The sequence below is a fragment of the Hippichthys cyanospilos genome, chromosome 16 (genome assembly GCF_059441005.1).
Source record: "Hippichthys cyanospilos isolate Australia breed blue-spotted pipefish chromosome 16, RoL_Hcya_1.0, whole genome shotgun sequence".
NCBI classification, from domain to species: Eukaryota; Metazoa; Chordata; class Actinopteri; order Syngnathiformes; family Syngnathidae; genus Hippichthys; species Hippichthys cyanospilos.
Genome location: NC_142384.1, coordinates 17,267,645 through 17,285,822, shown reverse-complemented (window position 1 = coordinate 17,285,822; position 18,178 = coordinate 17,267,645). Strand labels below are relative to the sequence as shown.

At 47.5% G+C, this 18,178-nt stretch overlaps 4 protein-coding genes across 9 annotated transcripts; 2 read left to right on the top strand and 2 right to left on the bottom strand.

The window, feature by feature from the left end:
• Positions 1 to 53: 53 nt before the first annotated feature.
• On the top strand, positions 54 to 2,431 carry ube2m (ubiquitin conjugating enzyme E2 M). The gene is made up of 6 exons (XM_088436101.1): positions 54 to 662; positions 1,226 to 1,320; positions 1,392 to 1,430; positions 1,512 to 1,615; positions 1,696 to 1,759; positions 1,858 to 2,431. The coding sequence occupies exons 1-6, from the start codon at positions 548 to 550 to the stop codon at positions 1,996 to 1,998; spliced, it is 558 nt and encodes a 185-aa protein (XP_088292227.1). The 5' UTR covers positions 54 to 547; the 3' UTR covers positions 1,999 to 2,431.
• A 1,227-nt stretch (positions 2,432 to 3,658) lies between these two features.
• On the bottom strand, positions 3,659 to 7,808 carry psmd3 (proteasome 26S subunit, non-ATPase 3). Its single transcript, XM_088436094.1, has 12 exons — positions 7,465 to 7,808; positions 6,744 to 6,934; positions 6,422 to 6,562; positions 5,857 to 5,993; positions 5,602 to 5,792; positions 5,040 to 5,143; positions 4,855 to 4,969; positions 4,546 to 4,665; positions 4,372 to 4,475; positions 4,155 to 4,310; positions 4,029 to 4,079; positions 3,659 to 3,862 (listed from the first exon to the last, which is right to left on the bottom strand). The coding sequence occupies exons 1-12, from the start codon at positions 7,637 to 7,639 to the stop codon at positions 3,785 to 3,787; spliced, it is 1,563 nt and encodes a 520-aa protein (XP_088292220.1). The 5' UTR covers positions 7,640 to 7,808; the 3' UTR covers positions 3,659 to 3,784.
• On the top strand, positions 7,747 to 14,744 carry LOC148411049 (serine/threonine-protein kinase WNK4-like). Of its 2 annotated transcripts, XM_088436091.1 has the most exons (24): positions 7,747 to 7,853; positions 8,182 to 8,724; positions 9,353 to 9,525; positions 9,601 to 9,821; positions 10,065 to 10,222; positions 10,393 to 10,481; positions 10,577 to 10,796; positions 10,871 to 11,047; positions 11,110 to 11,203; positions 11,284 to 11,420; positions 11,504 to 11,568; positions 11,622 to 11,757; positions 11,824 to 11,940; positions 12,125 to 12,226; positions 12,299 to 12,353; positions 12,439 to 12,543; positions 12,624 to 12,955; positions 13,052 to 13,082; positions 13,193 to 13,242; positions 13,316 to 13,364; positions 13,450 to 13,777; positions 13,842 to 13,999; positions 14,245 to 14,312; positions 14,379 to 14,744. In XM_088436091.1, exons 1-24 carry the CDS (start codon positions 7,758 to 7,760, stop codon positions 14,412 to 14,414), a joined length of 3,540 nt encoding a protein of 1,179 aa, XP_088292217.1. In that variant the 5' UTR covers positions 7,747 to 7,757; the 3' UTR covers positions 14,415 to 14,744. The 2 variants fall into 2 exon arrangements, with proteins under 2 accessions (XP_088292217.1, XP_088292218.1); XM_088436092.1 differs by having other exon boundaries at positions 14,086 to 14,397.
• Positions 14,721 to 18,064, bottom strand: LOC148411048 (uncharacterized). 5 transcript variants are annotated; one of them, XM_088436096.1, is made up of 9 exons: positions 17,974 to 18,055; positions 17,526 to 17,669; positions 16,724 to 16,833; positions 16,606 to 16,653; positions 16,062 to 16,187; positions 15,478 to 15,545; positions 15,366 to 15,405; positions 15,226 to 15,277; positions 14,721 to 15,154 (listed from the first exon to the last, which is right to left on the bottom strand). In XM_088436096.1, the coding sequence occupies exons 3-9, from the start codon at positions 16,811 to 16,813 to the stop codon at positions 14,925 to 14,927; spliced, it is 654 nt and encodes a 217-aa protein (XP_088292222.1). In that variant the 5' UTR covers positions 16,814 to 16,833; positions 17,526 to 17,669; positions 17,974 to 18,055; the 3' UTR covers positions 14,721 to 14,924. The 5 variants fall into 5 exon arrangements, with proteins under 5 accessions (XP_088292222.1, XP_088292225.1, XP_088292224.1 ...); XM_088436099.1 differs by lacking the exon at positions 17,974 to 18,055 and having other exon boundaries at positions 14,721 to 15,008; positions 15,078 to 15,154; positions 17,526 to 17,955; XM_088436098.1 differs by lacking the exon at positions 17,526 to 17,669 and having other exon boundaries at positions 17,974 to 18,064.
• Positions 18,065 to 18,178: the final 114 nt, after the last annotated feature.

The window sequence follows — 18,178 nt, the reverse complement described above, 5'->3', positions numbered from 1 at the left end:
ACACGTTCGTGTTTGTCAAGGTGGCAAGCCGTGACACGCTCACGTGGATGACGTCACACAGGTGACCGTGGAGTCACTGTAGTACACTCAACACTAGAAAATAATTCCCGCAAGTACTCTCCGCCCATCGCATGACGCCACGAGGCGAAATGCATTATGGGACTTGAAGTTGCCAACACTCTAAAAAGATATTATTCACTAGTCACTGCCGTTACACAATAGGCAGTTTGCGCAAACAAGCACTTTTGATTTAATGAGCGTTGTGGGGTGTTAAGTAAATGTTTTACAAGAGTAACAAGAATAACAACTGGAACAACAACAATCCCGACCTCACTATCGCCGCCAGTTAGCATGTAGCCAATCGGCTAGCAAGCTAGGCTAGGCTAAGCAAGCGGCGTGTAATTGGTTGACGTGCGCCGGTCGGGTCGGCTCGTCCATCAACATTCGGGTGCTGTTCGGACGGAACACACTCCCCAGCGAGCCAGCTCGGCGGACTCGGTGAACACGGATCGGAGGCGTCGTCGTGCGTCTCATCCCGCGAGTGAAGATGATTAAGCTCTTTTCCCTGAAGCAGCAGAAGAAAGACGAGGAATCTGCTGGAGGAAACCGAACCGGAGCCGGCGGTAAAAAAGCCAGCGCGGCCCAGCTGCGAATACAGAAAGGTGCGCTCCTTCACCACCACGCCAACGCACACATTTCAACCGATTCGTTTGTATTAATGAGGGTGCACGTGATACGTTGATCTGTTTGGTATTGATGAAACACAACCGCGAGCTCGTCACCGCTCCCAAGCCAAGAATACACTCAGCTAGCAATTAGCCACGCAAGCTAAGTGCTAGCGAACTGACTTGGCGCTAGCCCAGTCACCGCTTGTGTGTCTTTGTTCAACTGACAAAAACCAACACATACAAAATACTGCACTTATTGGCTGATTAGCAGCGAACACCGGCTACTTCTAGATCGTGCGCTCTTTTTGCTAAGCTGTTAGCACACATGTGTGCTGCTCTTTTAGCATCCTGACGTCATGACACCTGCAGGGGTCACGTGAGCAGGCCACACCTGCCAGTTTTCGGGCACCGTCCCCTGTTCAATTCCCAGTGACATCACTTCCTGTATATTCATGCTAAATAGTTAGCGAAACCGTGAAGGTGGCATCATTTCAGTGTGGGGTGGCTAAACTGTGTTTCAAACATAAACAGCAGCTAGTATTTTGAAAATGTTTCAGACATCAATGAGTTGAATCTGCCAAAGACATGCGAGATCAACTTCCCTGACAACGACGATCTCCTCAACTTCAGACTCATCATCTCACCTGACGAGGTGTGTGTTCATGCGTGTGGATGTGAGTCCGCACCTTAGTCAAAAGGTGACATGTTTTCTTGTCCTATTAGGGTTTTTACAAAGGAGGAAAGTTTGTCTTCAGCTTTAAGGTCAGACTCCACGTTTATTCTTGTTACTGTGGTCATGTTTTTTTGTTTTTGCATTGACAAGTGTGAGTTTGTATGTTGCAGGTAGGGCAGGGTTACCCTCATGACCCTCCTAAGGTGAAGTGCGAGACCATGGTGTACCACCCCAACATCGACCTGGAAGGAAACGTCTGCCTCAACATCTTAAGGTGACCTCGCTTCCTGTTTGCGGAGACATAACGTATGTTAAGTATGTTTGCTGGATTGTCGATCGTTCCGCACATTGCAGGGAGGACTGGAAGCCCGTGCTGACAATAAACTCCATCATCTATGGCCTACAGTATCTTTTTCTAGTGAGTTGCTCTCTATGTCATTCTTATTGGCGTCACATGTCCGCTGACCTCATCACGACACCATCAGACTAACGCGACCCGCTTTACTTGCATCTCAGGAGCCCAACCCCGAAGACCCCCTTAACAAGGAGGCGGCCGAGGTCCTGCAGACGAACCGCCGCCTGTTCGAGCAGAACGTCCATCGCACGTTGCGCGGTGGCTACATAGGCTCCACCTACTTTGAGAGGTGTCTGAAATAGCTTCGCCCCCACCTGCAGGAAATAACCGAGGACATTTTCGGAGGTCCCAGCCTCGCCCCTTTCTCCTCAGATTTATTTTCCCATGGCTCAGCGTTCATCATTCACGCCCAGCAGGACTCGGGGTTTGGGGGTGGGGATAAGGAAGTGGGGAGCGGGCCCGTGAATGTTGATGACATCACAAACGCTTTGACTTTTAATTTGGCAGGACGCCACGCCCCCTCCCGCCGCAAACTCCATACAGCGCCCCTCTGCGCGAGGCTGGTGTCGTGGCCGGAAGGGCGGATGGAACCGGATGAGTTTTGAGTTTGTTGTGGGGGCGGGGCTATGGCGGTGGTGAGCGGAGACAGTGCTGATAAAGGTGGGGCTTGTGGGCTGACATGTACATGAAGACTGCAATGATTGACGTGAATAAAATATCAACTTGAACGATCAATCCGTCGATCGCTTTTAGCGTCTTTGCTACTGCTAACTGGATGTGTCCCCGGAGCACCAAAACCTATTATGTTATAAAAGAAAAAGTCCATAAAAATTAAAAATGAAGCCGTCTATGACAGACTTGTGACAGCACCTCCTACATTTCCCAAGTTGTTGCTGCAAAGCAGTGAACAACAAACTTATGTGTGTCGTTATTGAGTGGCGATTCAGCAGATGGCAGCTGGAAACAACCTAGATCCAAACTACCCAAGCACAGGTATTTACTGAGAAGTAAGTTTTGTTAAAAGAGAATTCAAGTTTTTGAAGTGTTGCTTTTGGCGCAGTAAATGTTTTGTGTTGAAGGATTGGAAGGTAAGTGCAAATTTCATTTGGTAGATGGGCTGCTGTTAACAACTTAGCAGTCGGATCATTTGCTGAGCTACCATACATAAAAGATTGTGGAAATACTGTAAAAAAAAATTAAAAGTGCATGAAAGCAACAAAGTAAGGGAAGGGAGAATGGATTACAAAAATGTCGTTTAATAATTGCGTTTTTTTTTTTTTTTTTTTACAACCTCGGCATCGAGCATTTGTCTAATATTTCAATGTTTGGTGTCATAATTTCGTTGGTCCAACTTATCATCTTGGCAGAAAATATGCTTGCAAAGTTATCAAAACAATACCCTGGCTACTCGTCTGTTATCTTGTGGATATATTTACTATTTTGTCTGTTGTTGTAAATGGGGTTTCACAATAAAGATGGTTTTAAAATTTGAACGAAGTTTATACTGTAAATTAAAAACATGGTAAATATTAACATGGGTTAGCAAAGAATGCAACGGGGCATATTACACTGAAAATATTCAATAATTAAGCAAAACGATTTACATTTCTGCCTCTTCCGTCTTTATTCCGCCATCTTGTCAACAGTCGCTGCGCATCCTGGGAAAATTATTTTCCCGCCCCTTCTTTCTTGGTCTTGAAACACGTTACTGGAGGTGACACTGCCACCTATTGGTGTTACCTTTGCAAGCAAGTGTTACTGCCTCGACCCGAAACACGTTTTAAGCGATAGCTAAACAAACACACATATCTATCAATAATAGATAGCATGACAACTAATTGTTTTGTAATTGTTGAATCGTGATGGAAAACAAATAATGATCGTGATCAGCTGCCAGCACCCAGGTGTAAGCCGAAAGAGCATTCACTAATACGCCATGTGAAAAGAACCAGTGGAAAATCATGACCTTAACAAGATGGCCATCTTTATTTGTCGCCACAAGAAAAGAAGAGGAACGGAGGGGCGTTGTGGGGTAACAGTAATAAACGTCAGACAACCACTTCCTTTGTGCACAGGAAGTTCGCGTGTTTAGGGGAAACTGTCGTCGTCGTCTTCGGCCATTTCTTTGGCGAATTCCAAATCTTGCTGCTCACGCTCACGACGCTCCTGAAAACACGTGCGAGTGTTTCAGTCGTGCTGCGCTGTGATTCTCACGTCATTCTCATGAAAATAAACGGATTGAAGTATATGTTGTTTATGTGTGTAGTATCTAAATGAACTACGCTTATATCTGAGCGTATGAATGTGTTGGTTTGTGAGAGCGAACGATTACCTCAGCTGACTCCAAGTCTTTGTTGTAAGCTTTGGGTGGAAACCTCATGGCCTGAACACAAGATGATCACAGTGAATGCCACTCGTGATGCCGACGCATTGATTGTGTGTTTGTGCGTGCATTCACCTTGACAGACATGTTGTGTATGTCAAGACAGAAGGAGATCCTCTGGTGAAATGCCAACTGGGGTTCTCGGGTGCCGTAGATGTCCATGGTCTCCTTGGATTGGACGAAGCCTTTCTCGTGGTTGATGCTCGCCTCGATCACGCCGTCCCTGATGGCCTGCGCGGACACGCAAACGTCACGACTGTGCGTGCGCGTGCCGGCCCACGTGACACGCTACCTTGGCCACGATGAACTCGGCGTCCTCGGGGCTGTCCAGCTGCAGCTTGAGGGCGATGTCGGCCAGCGAGATGCGGGAGTACGACAGGCTGATCATACGCACGCCTGAACACACCGAGGCGGTTAGCTGCCGCAATGCCAGCGCCCCTGGCGCCGCGGGGCCCGGCGGGCTCACCTGTCTTGATGACGTTGTGTCTGAGGCGGATGATGAGCGTGTACGTGCCGTCCGCCTGGAACTTCTCGCCAAACTGCTCCAACGCTTGGTTGAACTTGGACAGGTTGCCCGTTCTCACCGCTACACACGCGCATACGTACAAAATAAATGATTACATTAGGCACTAAAGTGCTAAAATACATTACTCCAGGTAATAAAGTACTGAAGTAATCAATTACTAGAGTTTCTGAAGTACCCGCAGGTGGCAATAAACGCTAGCTACAATTGGCAGATAGATGACTATGATGTCACAAGCACGTCATCACTGACCCTGAGTGAGCAGGAAGTAGGGCATGAGCGACCTCTTGAGTGACGGCTGCCTGAACTGAAGTCGGTCGGGAATTTCTCCCAGCAGCAACTCCACTACAATAAGCAGTTTGTGTACCTGCACACGCACAAACACGCTCGCACGAGGTTGTCCGCTTTCCATTGGCAGCGCGTATGCGTGTGCCCACCGTTTGCTTGAATCCGACGGCAGTGTGTTGAGGCGCCTTCCTGAGCGCGTTGGTTAATGTCCGGCGAGCCTCCGAATACTCCAGCTGGATAGCTTTAATGCGCCCTGTAACAGCACATTTAATGTCACACAGTGACCCCGCCCACCACCTTTGGAGTACATGTGTATGTAGTAGCTTTGTATTGACGCCGCCCAAATTCTTGGTATTGGGGCCAATTCCATATTACAAGGTTCTGGTAAATGCGAGGGCAGTTCGATGATTACAAAGTAGCAGTTACAAAATAAAACATTATTTTCATTTAATTTGAAGAAAAACAAAAACTAACGGCAGATTTGTATTCATTTTTGGGGGGAAATTAAGTGTATGAAAAGTATTACTGTTCTCGGTCCTTGTATCTGCAACTAAAGAATTGAGTTACTGGTATCCGTCCGAAGACAAGCTGTAGAGAATCTTCCTAGTTGGCCTGTCATGTGCATTTTTCTTGACCACCAGCCTGACCACATTTTGAGAAGGCCTTGAGCAGTCTAAGCGAAGCAAAGCTGTATGTCCGTGTAGGTAATACCTGTGTAATACAGGTATCGGGCCCATTCATTATTGTTGGCGAGTTCTGGAAAAACAGACTTGGACACGAGCTTCTCGGCCTGGTCGTAGAGATTGAAGTTGAGGTAGTTCCTCAGCAGCAAATTGAGGAGAACCGCTTGGCCGTCGGCGTCGTGACGGAGCGTCGCCGTTCGCAGACGCGTGTGCAAGAAGCTGACGGAAGAACGACGATGGCGGTGACATCATCACAATCGGGAAAAGGATCAAGCGCACCAACCTGCGGATGTCGTCCAGCTGGTTGAGGAACTCGTAGACACGCGCGTGGTAGTAGTAGCACTTGGCGGCCACCAGGTCCAAAGCTCGGCGGTTCTTCGAGGCCATCTTCTGCAGCAGGTCGTCAGAAACCTTTTGAGCCTGGTGTAAAGTCGTAGAAAGTTTTTTGCTGAATATGACGAAGTGATACAACAAAATAGTGAGTTTGTGAGAAGGTGTGTGCCAAGATTTTGCGGGACTGGAGAGCTTCCGCGTGTTTGATGCTATGACATTTCTCAAAAACTAGCAATGGGTGATTACAAATATCTGGTATCCAGAGCCAGTAACAGCATGACTTTAAGGTATTGGGTACTCGAAGAGGATGTCGACACCAGCCAGAGATACTCAAGGCAAAAATAAATGTATTGCTTTTTTTCCTAAAATTGTTTTTCATGGAGGCTTTCAGAGGCATTTGAAATACCTATACCATGTTTTGAAAAAAAGATTCCACCAAACTGGAAGCCAGTTTTTAAATCTCTAACAACTCTGCAGCATGTGTTTCATGTCAGCGCTTCTGGACGAAACCTTACGTCGCTGAACCTCTTGTTGTTGGTTAGGTGGACCACCAAAAGCAGCTGCAGGTACGCCTCCACTTCAGGTAGCAAAGGGGTACTCGCTGCCTTCCCCGTCCTGGGTCGGAAGGGAACGTCTCCGTCCACCAGGTCCATGGGCTGCACACACATTTAGATTTACAATCTTGTCTTTTTTCAGGGCAACCGTTTTTTTTTTTCTAAATCACACTTTTATATGTGAAAGATCCGATACTTCAACATAGTATGTAAGAAATGATTCAGCGCCACATATTTTTTAGTACTTTTTCAGTAACTCTGTCAACACGTCATCGTGACGCACCTCATCCAGGAAGGTGAGCAGGAAGTCTCTGGTGGTGGCGTTATTGGTGAAGAAGCCACAGATGGTTTTGTGCAGTACCAGCATGTTGAGGCGGCGGCTGGTGGACGGCAGCGCTCGCAGCGCTCGCAGCACGAAGCGAGGCTCCTTGCCCGACACCGCCTTCTCGATCTGCTTCACGTGCTCCTTGATGTCTGAAACCGTTTAGGATGCAGGAAGATGAAGAGAACCCAATCACAGAGGAAACTTGGGATAAAAGGTAGACTGACATCTCAAACTTTTGAGGTCAAATACGTATATTTGTACAGCCCTGAATCACCACAGTCTCAAAACTTGAAAAATGTAAAACGATATGCGCGGCTGTCACTAATAGCGGAAAGTCATGACGTTGCACTTTTTCGCCATAACTGTAAAATAAATCACTGACGGACATGTGTTTGTCTGAACACCCCCCCCAGTCCAAAAAACAAAACAAAAAAAACTTTGGAAACACTAGTGAATGAAAGTAATACAAAATTTTCACTATACAAATATAGTCTAGTGTCATGTGACAAAAAGTGTCTTGACTTTTGTTGGCGAATCTGCCGCTAGATCCCAACCAATGTAAACAGGTAGGAGAATGACGTCATTAGATGCTAAAGGTGCTAACAAATATAAGCAACCGACTCGCGGCCAGTCCGAGGCGGCGTCCCGGCTTGGACCTCGTCGGAGCGACCCGACCTACCTTCCAGCGTCAAACTGTCAAGTTCCTTGGGCGGTTTGGAGGAGCTGGTGGCCTCCGCTTCGGGCATCTCGACATCCTGCGGCTCGGAGGCGGCCTCCTTGGGCTTGTCGGCCTTAAGGTTTTGCTCTCGGCCTCCTGCTCGGTCCCGCCGCTTGGCCCCCGCCGTCTCCTTCATTGCCTCTGTCGCTTGAGAACGTCACAAATCAATTTCTTTAAATGATTAAAAAAAAAAAAAAAGTAAAGACACAGGCAAGTTCGCGTTTTTTGTCTTGGGTCGCTCGCTCGTCGGCGCAATGACTGGCAAGTCTGATGTGGAGGCGCAAAGGATTGTGGGAGAAGGCAGACAGGCAGCACTAGTGGATAGCAGAGCGCGTCGACATCACGATATGGTAAAGCCCCTGCTCAACGCGTTTTTCCCACAAAAAAATATGATTTGAAATAATAATATAATAATATTTGTTAAGGTTTCTGAAGCGTTGAGATTTTTTGCGTGATGAATATAGTTTGAATGAATAAGACCGCATAAACGGTGTTAAAATATTATTTTGCTCTTTTATCATTTCCTTTAATTTTATCTCTGTGACAATTATGGATGCAAATGTAAGTTTTTAAATGGTCTTTTAAAGTCGAAATAAGTAGACAAAAGTATTTTAGGTAAAGAAAAGAAGAACATGTAAAAGTTCAAATGTAAATGAAAAATGTGCTCTGGTCTTTCAGGTGTCATGTGGGAGGAGCTTGTGTCAGCTGCTCGCAGCTGATAGAGAGAATCTCACGCTCAGGGCCTCACTCAAGTCTTCTTGTCATCATATCCTTCGTATTGCTCTTCTTCAATTGCTTTCCCAAACGCTCTACTTTTTTCCCTCTGTTGATCGCCATCCTCTGGGTGGACTGCAGCCATCCTTTATCAGCTCAAGATGGCCTCTTAAAAAGCCAGGTCAGGACATCATGGAGGACAACAGTGAAACACCTGAGGATCGAGAAGTGGCCTCTTCTATTTCCGGGACCCTCACGGAGAACCCTTCTGCAGTCCAGTCAGTGACGGGGTCCAATCAAGACAGTGGCTCGGATTCGAGTGAGGAGATGGTGGCGGCGACAGTGTTGACATCAGACGGGGACGAGTCAGCCACCAAGGCTGTGGCCTCCTCACCTGATGGACGCTTCCTCAAATTTGACGTGGAGATCGGGCGAGGCTCTTTCAAGAATGTCTACAAAGGCCTTGACACGGAGACCACCGTTGAGGTGGCCTGGTGCGAGCTACAGGTATGCAATCACACACACACACGTACACATGTACACACATCACAAGTGAAGATGTTCAAATTGTGTGTGTGCTTGTCCGCACTTTGTCAAGCACATTAACAAACAACAAACATACAAAGCCATCATGATGGAGTTAAGGTCATAACTCGTGACCTTTGGAAACCTCCTCCCTCTGTGCTGCTGGAGGCCGATGCTAGTGATGTCATCACATACCTCATCAAGCTACATGCGTGTGATGTTAGCGTGTATGTGTATGTGAGATAACGTTCTTGTGATGACTCAGCACTTTACTCATCATCTGATTGGACACACGATAGCTGACTGATGTTGATAATGACACAAACACACACACACAAAATAAATGTTAGCTGATTTCAGGCACCTTGCGTGTGTTTTTTTTTATTCTTTTTGTTTTGTTATTTTGTGATATTTTTTTCAGCAACGTCTGTCTGGGCAGGATGGTGGCCGAGTGGTTAGCACATGTGCCGCACAGTTAAGAAGTTGAAACTTTTCTGTGTGTAGTTAGCATGCTACATCCTCCATTCCGGAAACATGCTAGCATGTTAGCTTCAATCAAGACAATGAAGTTGTAGATCGATGTGAATGTGTTGGATTTTTTCCCCTTCAGACTCAGCGGCTGACCCGTGTGGAGCGTCAGCGTTTCGAGGAGGAGGTGGAAATGCTGAAGGGGCTCCAGCATCCCAACATCGTTCGATTTTTCGACTCGTGGAAGTCGATGCTGAACGGTCGCAAGTGCACAGTGCTGGTGACCGAGCTCATGACGTCGGGGACCCTCAAGACGTGAGTCGGCCAGCCTTCTCCCGAGTTCTGGGCCCCTGGCTGACCCAGCCTCTTCCCGCTCCTTCTCCTCATCAGTTACCTCCGCCGATTCCGTCCGATCAAACTGAAGCTGCTTCAGCGTTGGAGCTTCCAGATCTTGAAAGGTCTCCACTTCCTGCACTCTCGCAATCCCCCCATCCTGCATCGCGACCTCAAGTGCGACAACGTCTTCATCACGGGGCCCTCGGCCTCTGTCAAGATCGGAGACCTCGGCCTCGCCACCCTCAAGAAAGCCTCCTTTGCCAAGAGCGTCATTGGTAATGTGGCGCCGGGAAGCTACGGCCATATCATTGGAACATCCTGATTATGTCACTATGACATCACAAAAACTAGACTATGATGTCACGTGACATCCGTGTGACATCACTGGGGTATTATTTACATCACTTACATCACTATGACCTCAAAATGACATCTCTGGCCTCACTGACATCATGCCGCCCATCTCGACGATGTCACTGCGACATTGCTACAACCCCACAATGCTTTCTGATGTTCAGGAACCCCGGAGTTCATGGCTCCCGAGATGTACGAGGAGAAGTACGACGAGGCGGTGGACGTGTACGCTTTCGGAATGTGCATCCTGGAGATGGCCACGTCCGAGTACCCGTACTCCGAGTGTCAAAACGCCGCTCAGATTTACCGTAAGGTCACCAACGTAAGTGACGCCTTACACTCGCCTCACACCGGTTTGGCTCTCGTCTTTCTTTTGGTTTGCTCGTGTCTCAGTTTTTTGTCACTCTCATATCATTTGTGTCTCTCGTGCATGTCTCACTTCTGTCTCACCCAAGTCTCACTCGTGTCTCATCCGCTCCGCCGCTCTCACAGGGAATCAAGCCTGACAGTTTCTCCAAGGTCACGATCCCGGAGCTGAAGGACATCATTGAGGGATGCATCCACACCAACAGCAGTGAGAGGTACCACTCCCCTAAGACCCTTTTAGGACCAATGTAGTGCCAGTAGTGTTGGCATCCTGGCCACGCCGCCTGAACTCTTCCATGTCCTTTTGCAGGTTCACGGTTCAGGACCTTCTGGACCAGCGCTTCTTCCACGCACACCTTGGTATGCACGTAGAGCTGGCCGAGGATGACGACGGTACAAAGTCGTTGCTCATGCTGTGGCTGAGGGTGGATGGGACCAAGACGTTTCACGGCAAGTACAAAGACAACAACGCCATCGAGTTCCTCTTCGAGCTCAACAACGACGTCCCTGAGGTGGTGGCCCAGGAGATGGTAGGCCGCAAAACTTCATTCGCAAACTCTCTCGCACACGTGCACGTTGACTCACGCGCGCAAACTTCTCACAGGTGGTACTGGGCTTTGTATCGGAGGCCGATTACAAGCTGGTGGCCATGGCCATCCGAGATGGCGTGACCGCAATCAAACGGCAGCGTGAGAAACGGCGCCGGTTGGCCGAAGAGGCCGCCCAGGAGAATCAGCGGCCCCGACCGTTGCCGGCCCAGGCGGCCAATCAGCAAGGAGAGGTGCGTACAATTGTGTGTGAGTGTAATAATGCTAATTTGAGTTAATGGCAACCCTCCATCAGAAATCAGACGTTCCTACCGCATCCTGGCAAGCCCCGCCCCCTGTCGTGACATCGTCCGCCGGCAACCAGGTGCAATATCCAAGTGACAAAACAGGTATATTTGACTTCATGATTGTATGCTGGAGCGACTCGCCGTCGTTGGATATTGAATTGCACTTGTGGTCGCCATGGCAGTCAATCGCGTGACGGACAGTGTTACAGAAGCCCCGCCTCCTACTGTTGCTTCCCATTCTCAACAAAGCGGTTATGTCCTGCCGACTAGGGCCCGGATGACGAAGGCTCCGCCCTTTCCTGTTCTGCGCTACCCCAGGGTGAGTAAAGGACGGGATTTGTAAGAGGGCGGGGCTACTGTCAAAGCAATATCAGTCATTGTTTTTCTTCTTCACACGTTCAGAGCCTCGCAGTGTCACAGCATGTCCCCGCGCAATCACTACAGGGGTTCTCCTCACCTGCCGACAGGTACCACACACACAAGCGCGTACATACATGATTTACAAGTGTTTTTCTCATAGCTGCGCTTCTGATGTGACGTCGGGATTGAGTGACTGCAACGACGGCCAATCAGACAAGAGCTACGGGGAGACAACCGAGCGGCATCCTGACAGGAAGTTGAGAAGGCGAATGAGAGCTCAGCTCAGGCTCACGGGGGTGAGCGCGGGAACCGCACCCCTTTGTGTGTTTGTGTCTTTGTGTTGACGTTGTGTGCGCTTGCAGGTGTCCAACATGGCCGACCGGGTGGTGGAGTGTCAGCTGAGAACTCACGACGACAAGATGGTGACCTTCAAGTTTGACCTTGATGGCGACAACCCAGAAGACATTGCCTCTGTCATGGTGAGCGCCAGCAGCCAATCAGAACAAATGTGGCAAAAGTAATCCAGTAGAAGTACTTCATTTTCTTTTTCAAACAGTAGTCTACTTTTACTGTGTATTTTCTTTCAAATGTAAGTAAAAACCATAAAAAGTGTTAGCAGTTCCACATCCTAATTTATTACAATTTATGCGTGTGCGTTGACAGTTGCACAGAGACTTCATCCTGGCGAATGAACGAACAGGATTCATCCTGCGCATGTATGACATCATCAGCAGGGCGGAGTCTATGATGATGCAACAGAAGCAGGTTTACTTCCAAAACACACACAGACACACAACAGGAAGTCACACCTGATGACACCACTTTGTCCCCCGATAGACAAAGATGGCGGCTGAACGCTCATCCAGGACGCCGTCCAGCTCCTCCCTCAACAGTAAGACTTTATGATGTCTTGAGGCATCAATGGCGGTGAATGACTTAATTGACAACTTGCATTGATGGATGAGTCGTCTTGGTAGATATGGCGGAGCCCTCGGCCTCGGCCTCCGCCTCCAAGGATGTTGAGCCCGAGGCCACGCCCCTCACCACAGCGCCCTGGTTGCACCCGTCCTACAATTCTCCAGGTAATCCATTTTCAAACCAGTTGTGAGTTTGTCCACTTTTTGCTGGAGATCTGTTCCCTTGTCTGTCTATGACTCCTCAGCTCCCCTGTCCCCCTTCAAAGATGCCCCAGCATCTCCTCAGTATCCCCCCTTGCCTCTGGGATACCCTACCTACAGCACCCCTACTGGTGCCCCCCCCCAATGGCCGCCCCCCGACCAGCCGCTCTTCTCTCTGGCCAACATGATGTCACTAGCCATGACCATGGCTCGCTCCTTCCTGCCCCCGTCCCAGAGCTATCATCCAACCACCCCCCCGCCTTTCACGCCCCCCCTCGGGCCCTTCTCGCCTCCCGTGTCACCGACGTTGGGTCACGCCTCCTTCCAGCAACCTCCACCCACTGGCATGGGCGCCGCTCTTCAGGGACAGCGGGAGGTGAGGCGCTGATGTCTCTTCTGATTGGTTGCTCATAATTCCTGATGATGTCATCATCATGGAAGTCATAATTCCTTCTCACATCTTTCCTTTCAGCTCATGTACACCTCAGCCCCGCCCCCTCATGGTGAGTGTGACATCATCGCCTGACGTCACATCACATGACATTGCATCCTCTGACATCACATCCTGTGATAACGCAAACTGTTTGCAAAATTCCGTTTGTCACATGCGCAGGTTCAGGCCCGGCCCCCTCCGTGCAGGCCCCGCCTCCTCCCGTCACGCAAGTAATGTGCTCACATCAGTGTTCAGGCTATTGCTAATAACTTGTAATTCACATGTGACCTTATTCTGATGCAGACACAGTCCGTCGTCATGCCGTCTCCTGGTCTGTCAGCCACACGCGATGGTAACCACATGCATATGCAATCACACACTTTTGTTTATGCAAATAAGCTCATTAGTTCATTGGTCGCCATTGCATTATGTTTCAGCAGTGACTCCGCCCACTCGAAGCGTGGGTCGATTCCAAGTCTCGAACTCGGAACCCCAGATGGTCAAGGCACGCTCGCCGCCCCCATCTCAGATGAGCCAATCGGAGAGCTCCGAAAGCGTCTCGGAGGAAGACAGCCAATCTGAGAGCAGCTCTGGCAACACAGCCGTCGGGTTGGAGGAGAGGAGGAGGAGGGCAGGGCGTAAGATGACAAGCGTTACGTGGGAGGGACCGTCCGGCGGCCAATCACGGAGCCGCTCTTACGTCACATCTGATGAATCTGACAACGGTGACGACACGTGGGGGGAGCTAAAGGAGATCCGGGAAAGGTGAGCCTGAGGGTCGGCGGCCGTGAAAACTGAACTCTTTTAACTCCGCCCTCTTCTATACCAGACACCTGCTGGAGGTGCGTCGCCTGCAGGCCAATCAGAAGCGAGAGATGGACGAGCTGTGTGAGAAGATTGGAAAAGCCCCGCCTCTTGGCGCCGTGACCCCGGCCGCTATGTTGAACCAACGCCGCCTGCATAGGCCTGATGTGCTGCCCCCTGCAGGTCAGAATGCACGCTGCAACGCAAATCTCATGACTAAATGGCAGGTCCGATTTTTCAACATTTTCTAACTTAATCAAACTCGGCAGAAACTTTAAAAGGTCAGTTGGGCGTGGGGAGGTCATCTGCGTAGCGGTCAAAAGGTCATTGCATCTCCACAAGCTAGCGATAAAGGCAAACGTGGCTTCATATATTTATTTCAAGGCAACCAGTCAATTAGTCATGTGACATTTACGTGTGTGTGTCAGGTATTATGCGAAAGCGCTCTCTGGATAGACCTGGCAGAGTGTCATTTGTTCCAGGACACACATATGTGGTAAGCCATGTTATTCTTCTTCTTCTTCTGTGGTTTCATTTGTTCATTTGACCTTTGGCCTTTCAGCCTGACACCAACCTGAGTGTCGATGAAGAAACGTGATGATAACCATCAACACTCTTCTCGCGTAAGCACTCATGACAGTTCAAATGAAATGTTGAGCTAGCGAAGCACCCTCCCGATGCTAACCCCGCTAATGAAGCTCACTACGCTAAAGATGCTAGCAGCTTCGAGCCGACATTGCGCGCATCGTCAGAGTATGTCACGGCGAGCGGAGTTTACAGAATTCAAACAGGTTCGTGCAAGCTCGAAGCAGTCGCCGCGGCAACCCGGACAGGACGCCGCCTCGCTTCGGAAGGCCCCGACAGTATTTTGGGTCATGCCGCGTTGCTGTGTCATCTCAGAGAAAGCCAATAAAATGGATTCAACTCATTTGAGTTTTTGTGCCCAAAAGCAGTGATTTGTGTCAGTGCGCCGTGACAACTCAAAGGAGTTGAGGTTTGAGTCCATTGACATCTTGTCCTCACGTGAGCTAACACGTTACCAGGGTGATATATCCAAACATTTTTATTGCACGTCACAGTCACCAAAAGGAGGAGAATTTGAACTCGGTTAGTCCCTTGACTTGACGCGGCTCAGGATCTTCTGGATTGCCTCAGGAACCAATCTCATGCCTCCACCTATGAACATGCAGCCCTGCACACACATACACACACGTGCACTGACCCCGCCGGTCCTGACGCACAAACGGATCGCGTGACTCGCCTCATGGTAGGTAATGGTGGTTTCAACATCGAGCAAATCAGCGATGACTTCAGGAATGATCATTTTAGCAACCAATTCTAAAAACACACACACACATTTCAATGATTTGTCACAATGTAAATGTAATAACGAAGGCAATGTTTCTAACCTTCCAGTTTCATTTTGATCTTTCTTCCCACATAAATATTTGGTATACCCTTCTGCACACACGCAAACACAAGTAGTGAGTGTTGTTAAGTAACACACTTTTTGTGACATTTGTGGGAACAATTTAAACTTTTAACTTACTAAATCTTCTGCCCACTTCTTGGAAAATCCAAATTTACACCTGAAAAAGAAATGTTACCTTCTTAGTAGATGCTACGTGTGTGTGTGTATGTGTGTGTGCTTGCGTTCTCACTTGGCACTCTTATGAAGAACAACCAGACGCTTTTCCTTGATGTCCACCTTCAAAGTCATCTGACACTTCTGCAAGAGGTCACAAGAACATGCTTTTTAAGATCCAGTTCAGTTGAACTACTTCTAGAAACACATTCAAAAAACTACAAGAAGAACGTTAAGAATTTAATAAAAACCAGAATGACACATAGATCAAAGTGAAGATGAATCGAAAAAAGAACTAGAAGAACCACAACAAGAACCCTCAGATTTTTTTTAAAAGAACCACAATTAAGAACTAGAAGAACTGGAAAAAGCACAAGAAAGCTCTCAGGGAAAGGGTAGACACACACTCAATGGTAACCAGTATATGTACCAAAAGAGGAGACTCTAAACCAGCCAAAGAAATGCCAGAACTAGAACATGAATGAGAAAACAAGAAAAAAGAACCACAATTTGAACTCAATAGAAAAAAAAATCAAGAAGAAGCAGAAAAAGAACTTCTGCAGGAATCAGAGCCACTACATAAAGTCCCAGACTTTGATCCTGATTAAGAGCCACATGAATATCGAGATTAACAGAGTGAGTCATGTTGTTGGTACTTACCACGGTGACTCCATAATGTTGGTTTTCGGGCAGCCTGACTCCGGCATTTATTTTGATTTTGAGTCCGGTCTTGTGAATGCCAACTTCTACAGGCTCTCTTAGCTCCAACACCAGCACATCCTGGGTCTAATCAAAATCAGCCCTGCTCATAATGTGACCTTGTAGCCAAGTAACCTGTTCGGGGTCCTTCACCCAAGCAGTGAATTTTTGATAGTGGGCCTTTTGTAGATCTTTTTTTTTTTTCAACAATGTACTATATCTTTGAAACATTTCAAAGTACCCTGTTAACCAGCCTTTCTGGATGAAAAAAAGACAGTAAAACAGCTCTGTGGACATCCAATCTTTTCCAAAGAAGTCAGAACATAATTTAGCAATAACAGGCTATGCTATTTAGCCATAACTAGCTTCTTGTTCCAATTAATTTGCTCTTAAACTGAAAAAAAAACATTGGATTTGTAAATTCAATCACATGGCGACTAAAATCTGTTCTCACTAGCTAGTGGCTGTAGGGAAGGTTTCCAAAGGGGTAAGGAGGCCGTCTCACCGGGAACATCTCAAGGGCGTTGAGGAAAAACGTCTCAATGGCGCCAGACTGAAAGCCAGACAGGACGTTGGCACAAGAGGAAGATATTTCAGCGTAAAAGCCTGATGTGCTCACGTACCGGTGACATGTTGACGAAGAAAGGTCCGTTGTCGTGAAGCGGCTGGAAGAGTTCGTTGAAAAATTTGGCAGTAAAACATATGTATGCCATCAATGCCTTTTGTCCAATGGCTGAAGGGGAAATATAGAAGGGTATATACAGTATGCAGGGGCATAGGTGGAAATTTTTTGGTGCAGTGACCAAAGTGTCAGGGTGGCTCGAGGGTGACCGAGTGACCCTCAAGCACCACATGCCTTAGCTCTGCCCCTTTATAATACGAACATTATACACGAATGTACTGTGACCAATATTCGGCCTGGAAATGTTAAATGATGGCCATCACATACTGAAATTTAATTGTTAGGCAGGTTGGGTAGGGTGCAACCCCCTGCCAATCAAGAAGATCCATTAATTTTCTTGAAATTCCTGACACTCTACTATATATATATTGCTGATTTATTCATTTTAAATCTCACATGCTGGCCAATGCTTGGTTTAAAATAAGCATATGCACAATCGCTTTTGCAAAAAAATATTCATTCAGTTTATAGTATTGATCTAACGCATCTAAAATTAATAATGATTTAGACAAATACATTTTATCTTTTATCTTTTTATTTCCACTTTCATTCTTTCACGCAGCAGTGATGCGCAACAATTTACATCATTACGGATATTCCCCTTAAAGATGGCAGGAGGCACCGACGCAGTCTAAATAGCCACGGGATAACGTAACATAAAAAAAACATGCACAATTACAGTAAGGCTCTCAAATCTACCTAACATTTGCAGCGTCGATGTGGACATGAAGTACAGTACTTACCTTCGTGCTGTGGACCCCAAACACTGTTAGTAAGACTGAAGGACAATTCCTACTGCATCATATCGAAAGGGAGATGTGAAAGCGAAAGTTAAAAATTCAGTACCGCTGCCGTTGTTCCTGTGGTCCGATTGACACTGGTCACGGCTAAAAATAAATACGTAAATAGGAAAGAAACAACAAATGGGAAATAAGTGTAGCCCTAACACTGTAGGAACTAGTATTTATCAGGGGTCTTTGATATAGTCTGGTCACCACATCCCTCTAATCCCACAAAAATGACACCAAATTTTAGTCTTCCAACACAACAAAACAGACGATTTTTGCAAACCCAGATTTTTTGCTGTATGCATTATAACTTGGTGTGCGGCCAAGAGTCGCTGATCTTTTTTGGGGGGCTTCATGTACGTACATTTGTCATAATAATATAAATAAGTATGAAGTCACCTACCGCCACCGTTTCAGCTGGAGTTAAAGACTCAACCTTGTTGCTGTTCCACTTTCAATGAACTTTGAGCCCACCTGAACGCACCTGACTGCCGTTCATGTGACGTCATGACAAAAAAAAACAGACAACAAAAAACATGAACATACAATACACTGCACTATATTGTAAACTTATGGTGAAGTCTCCTCTACATTTTACAGAAATCAGA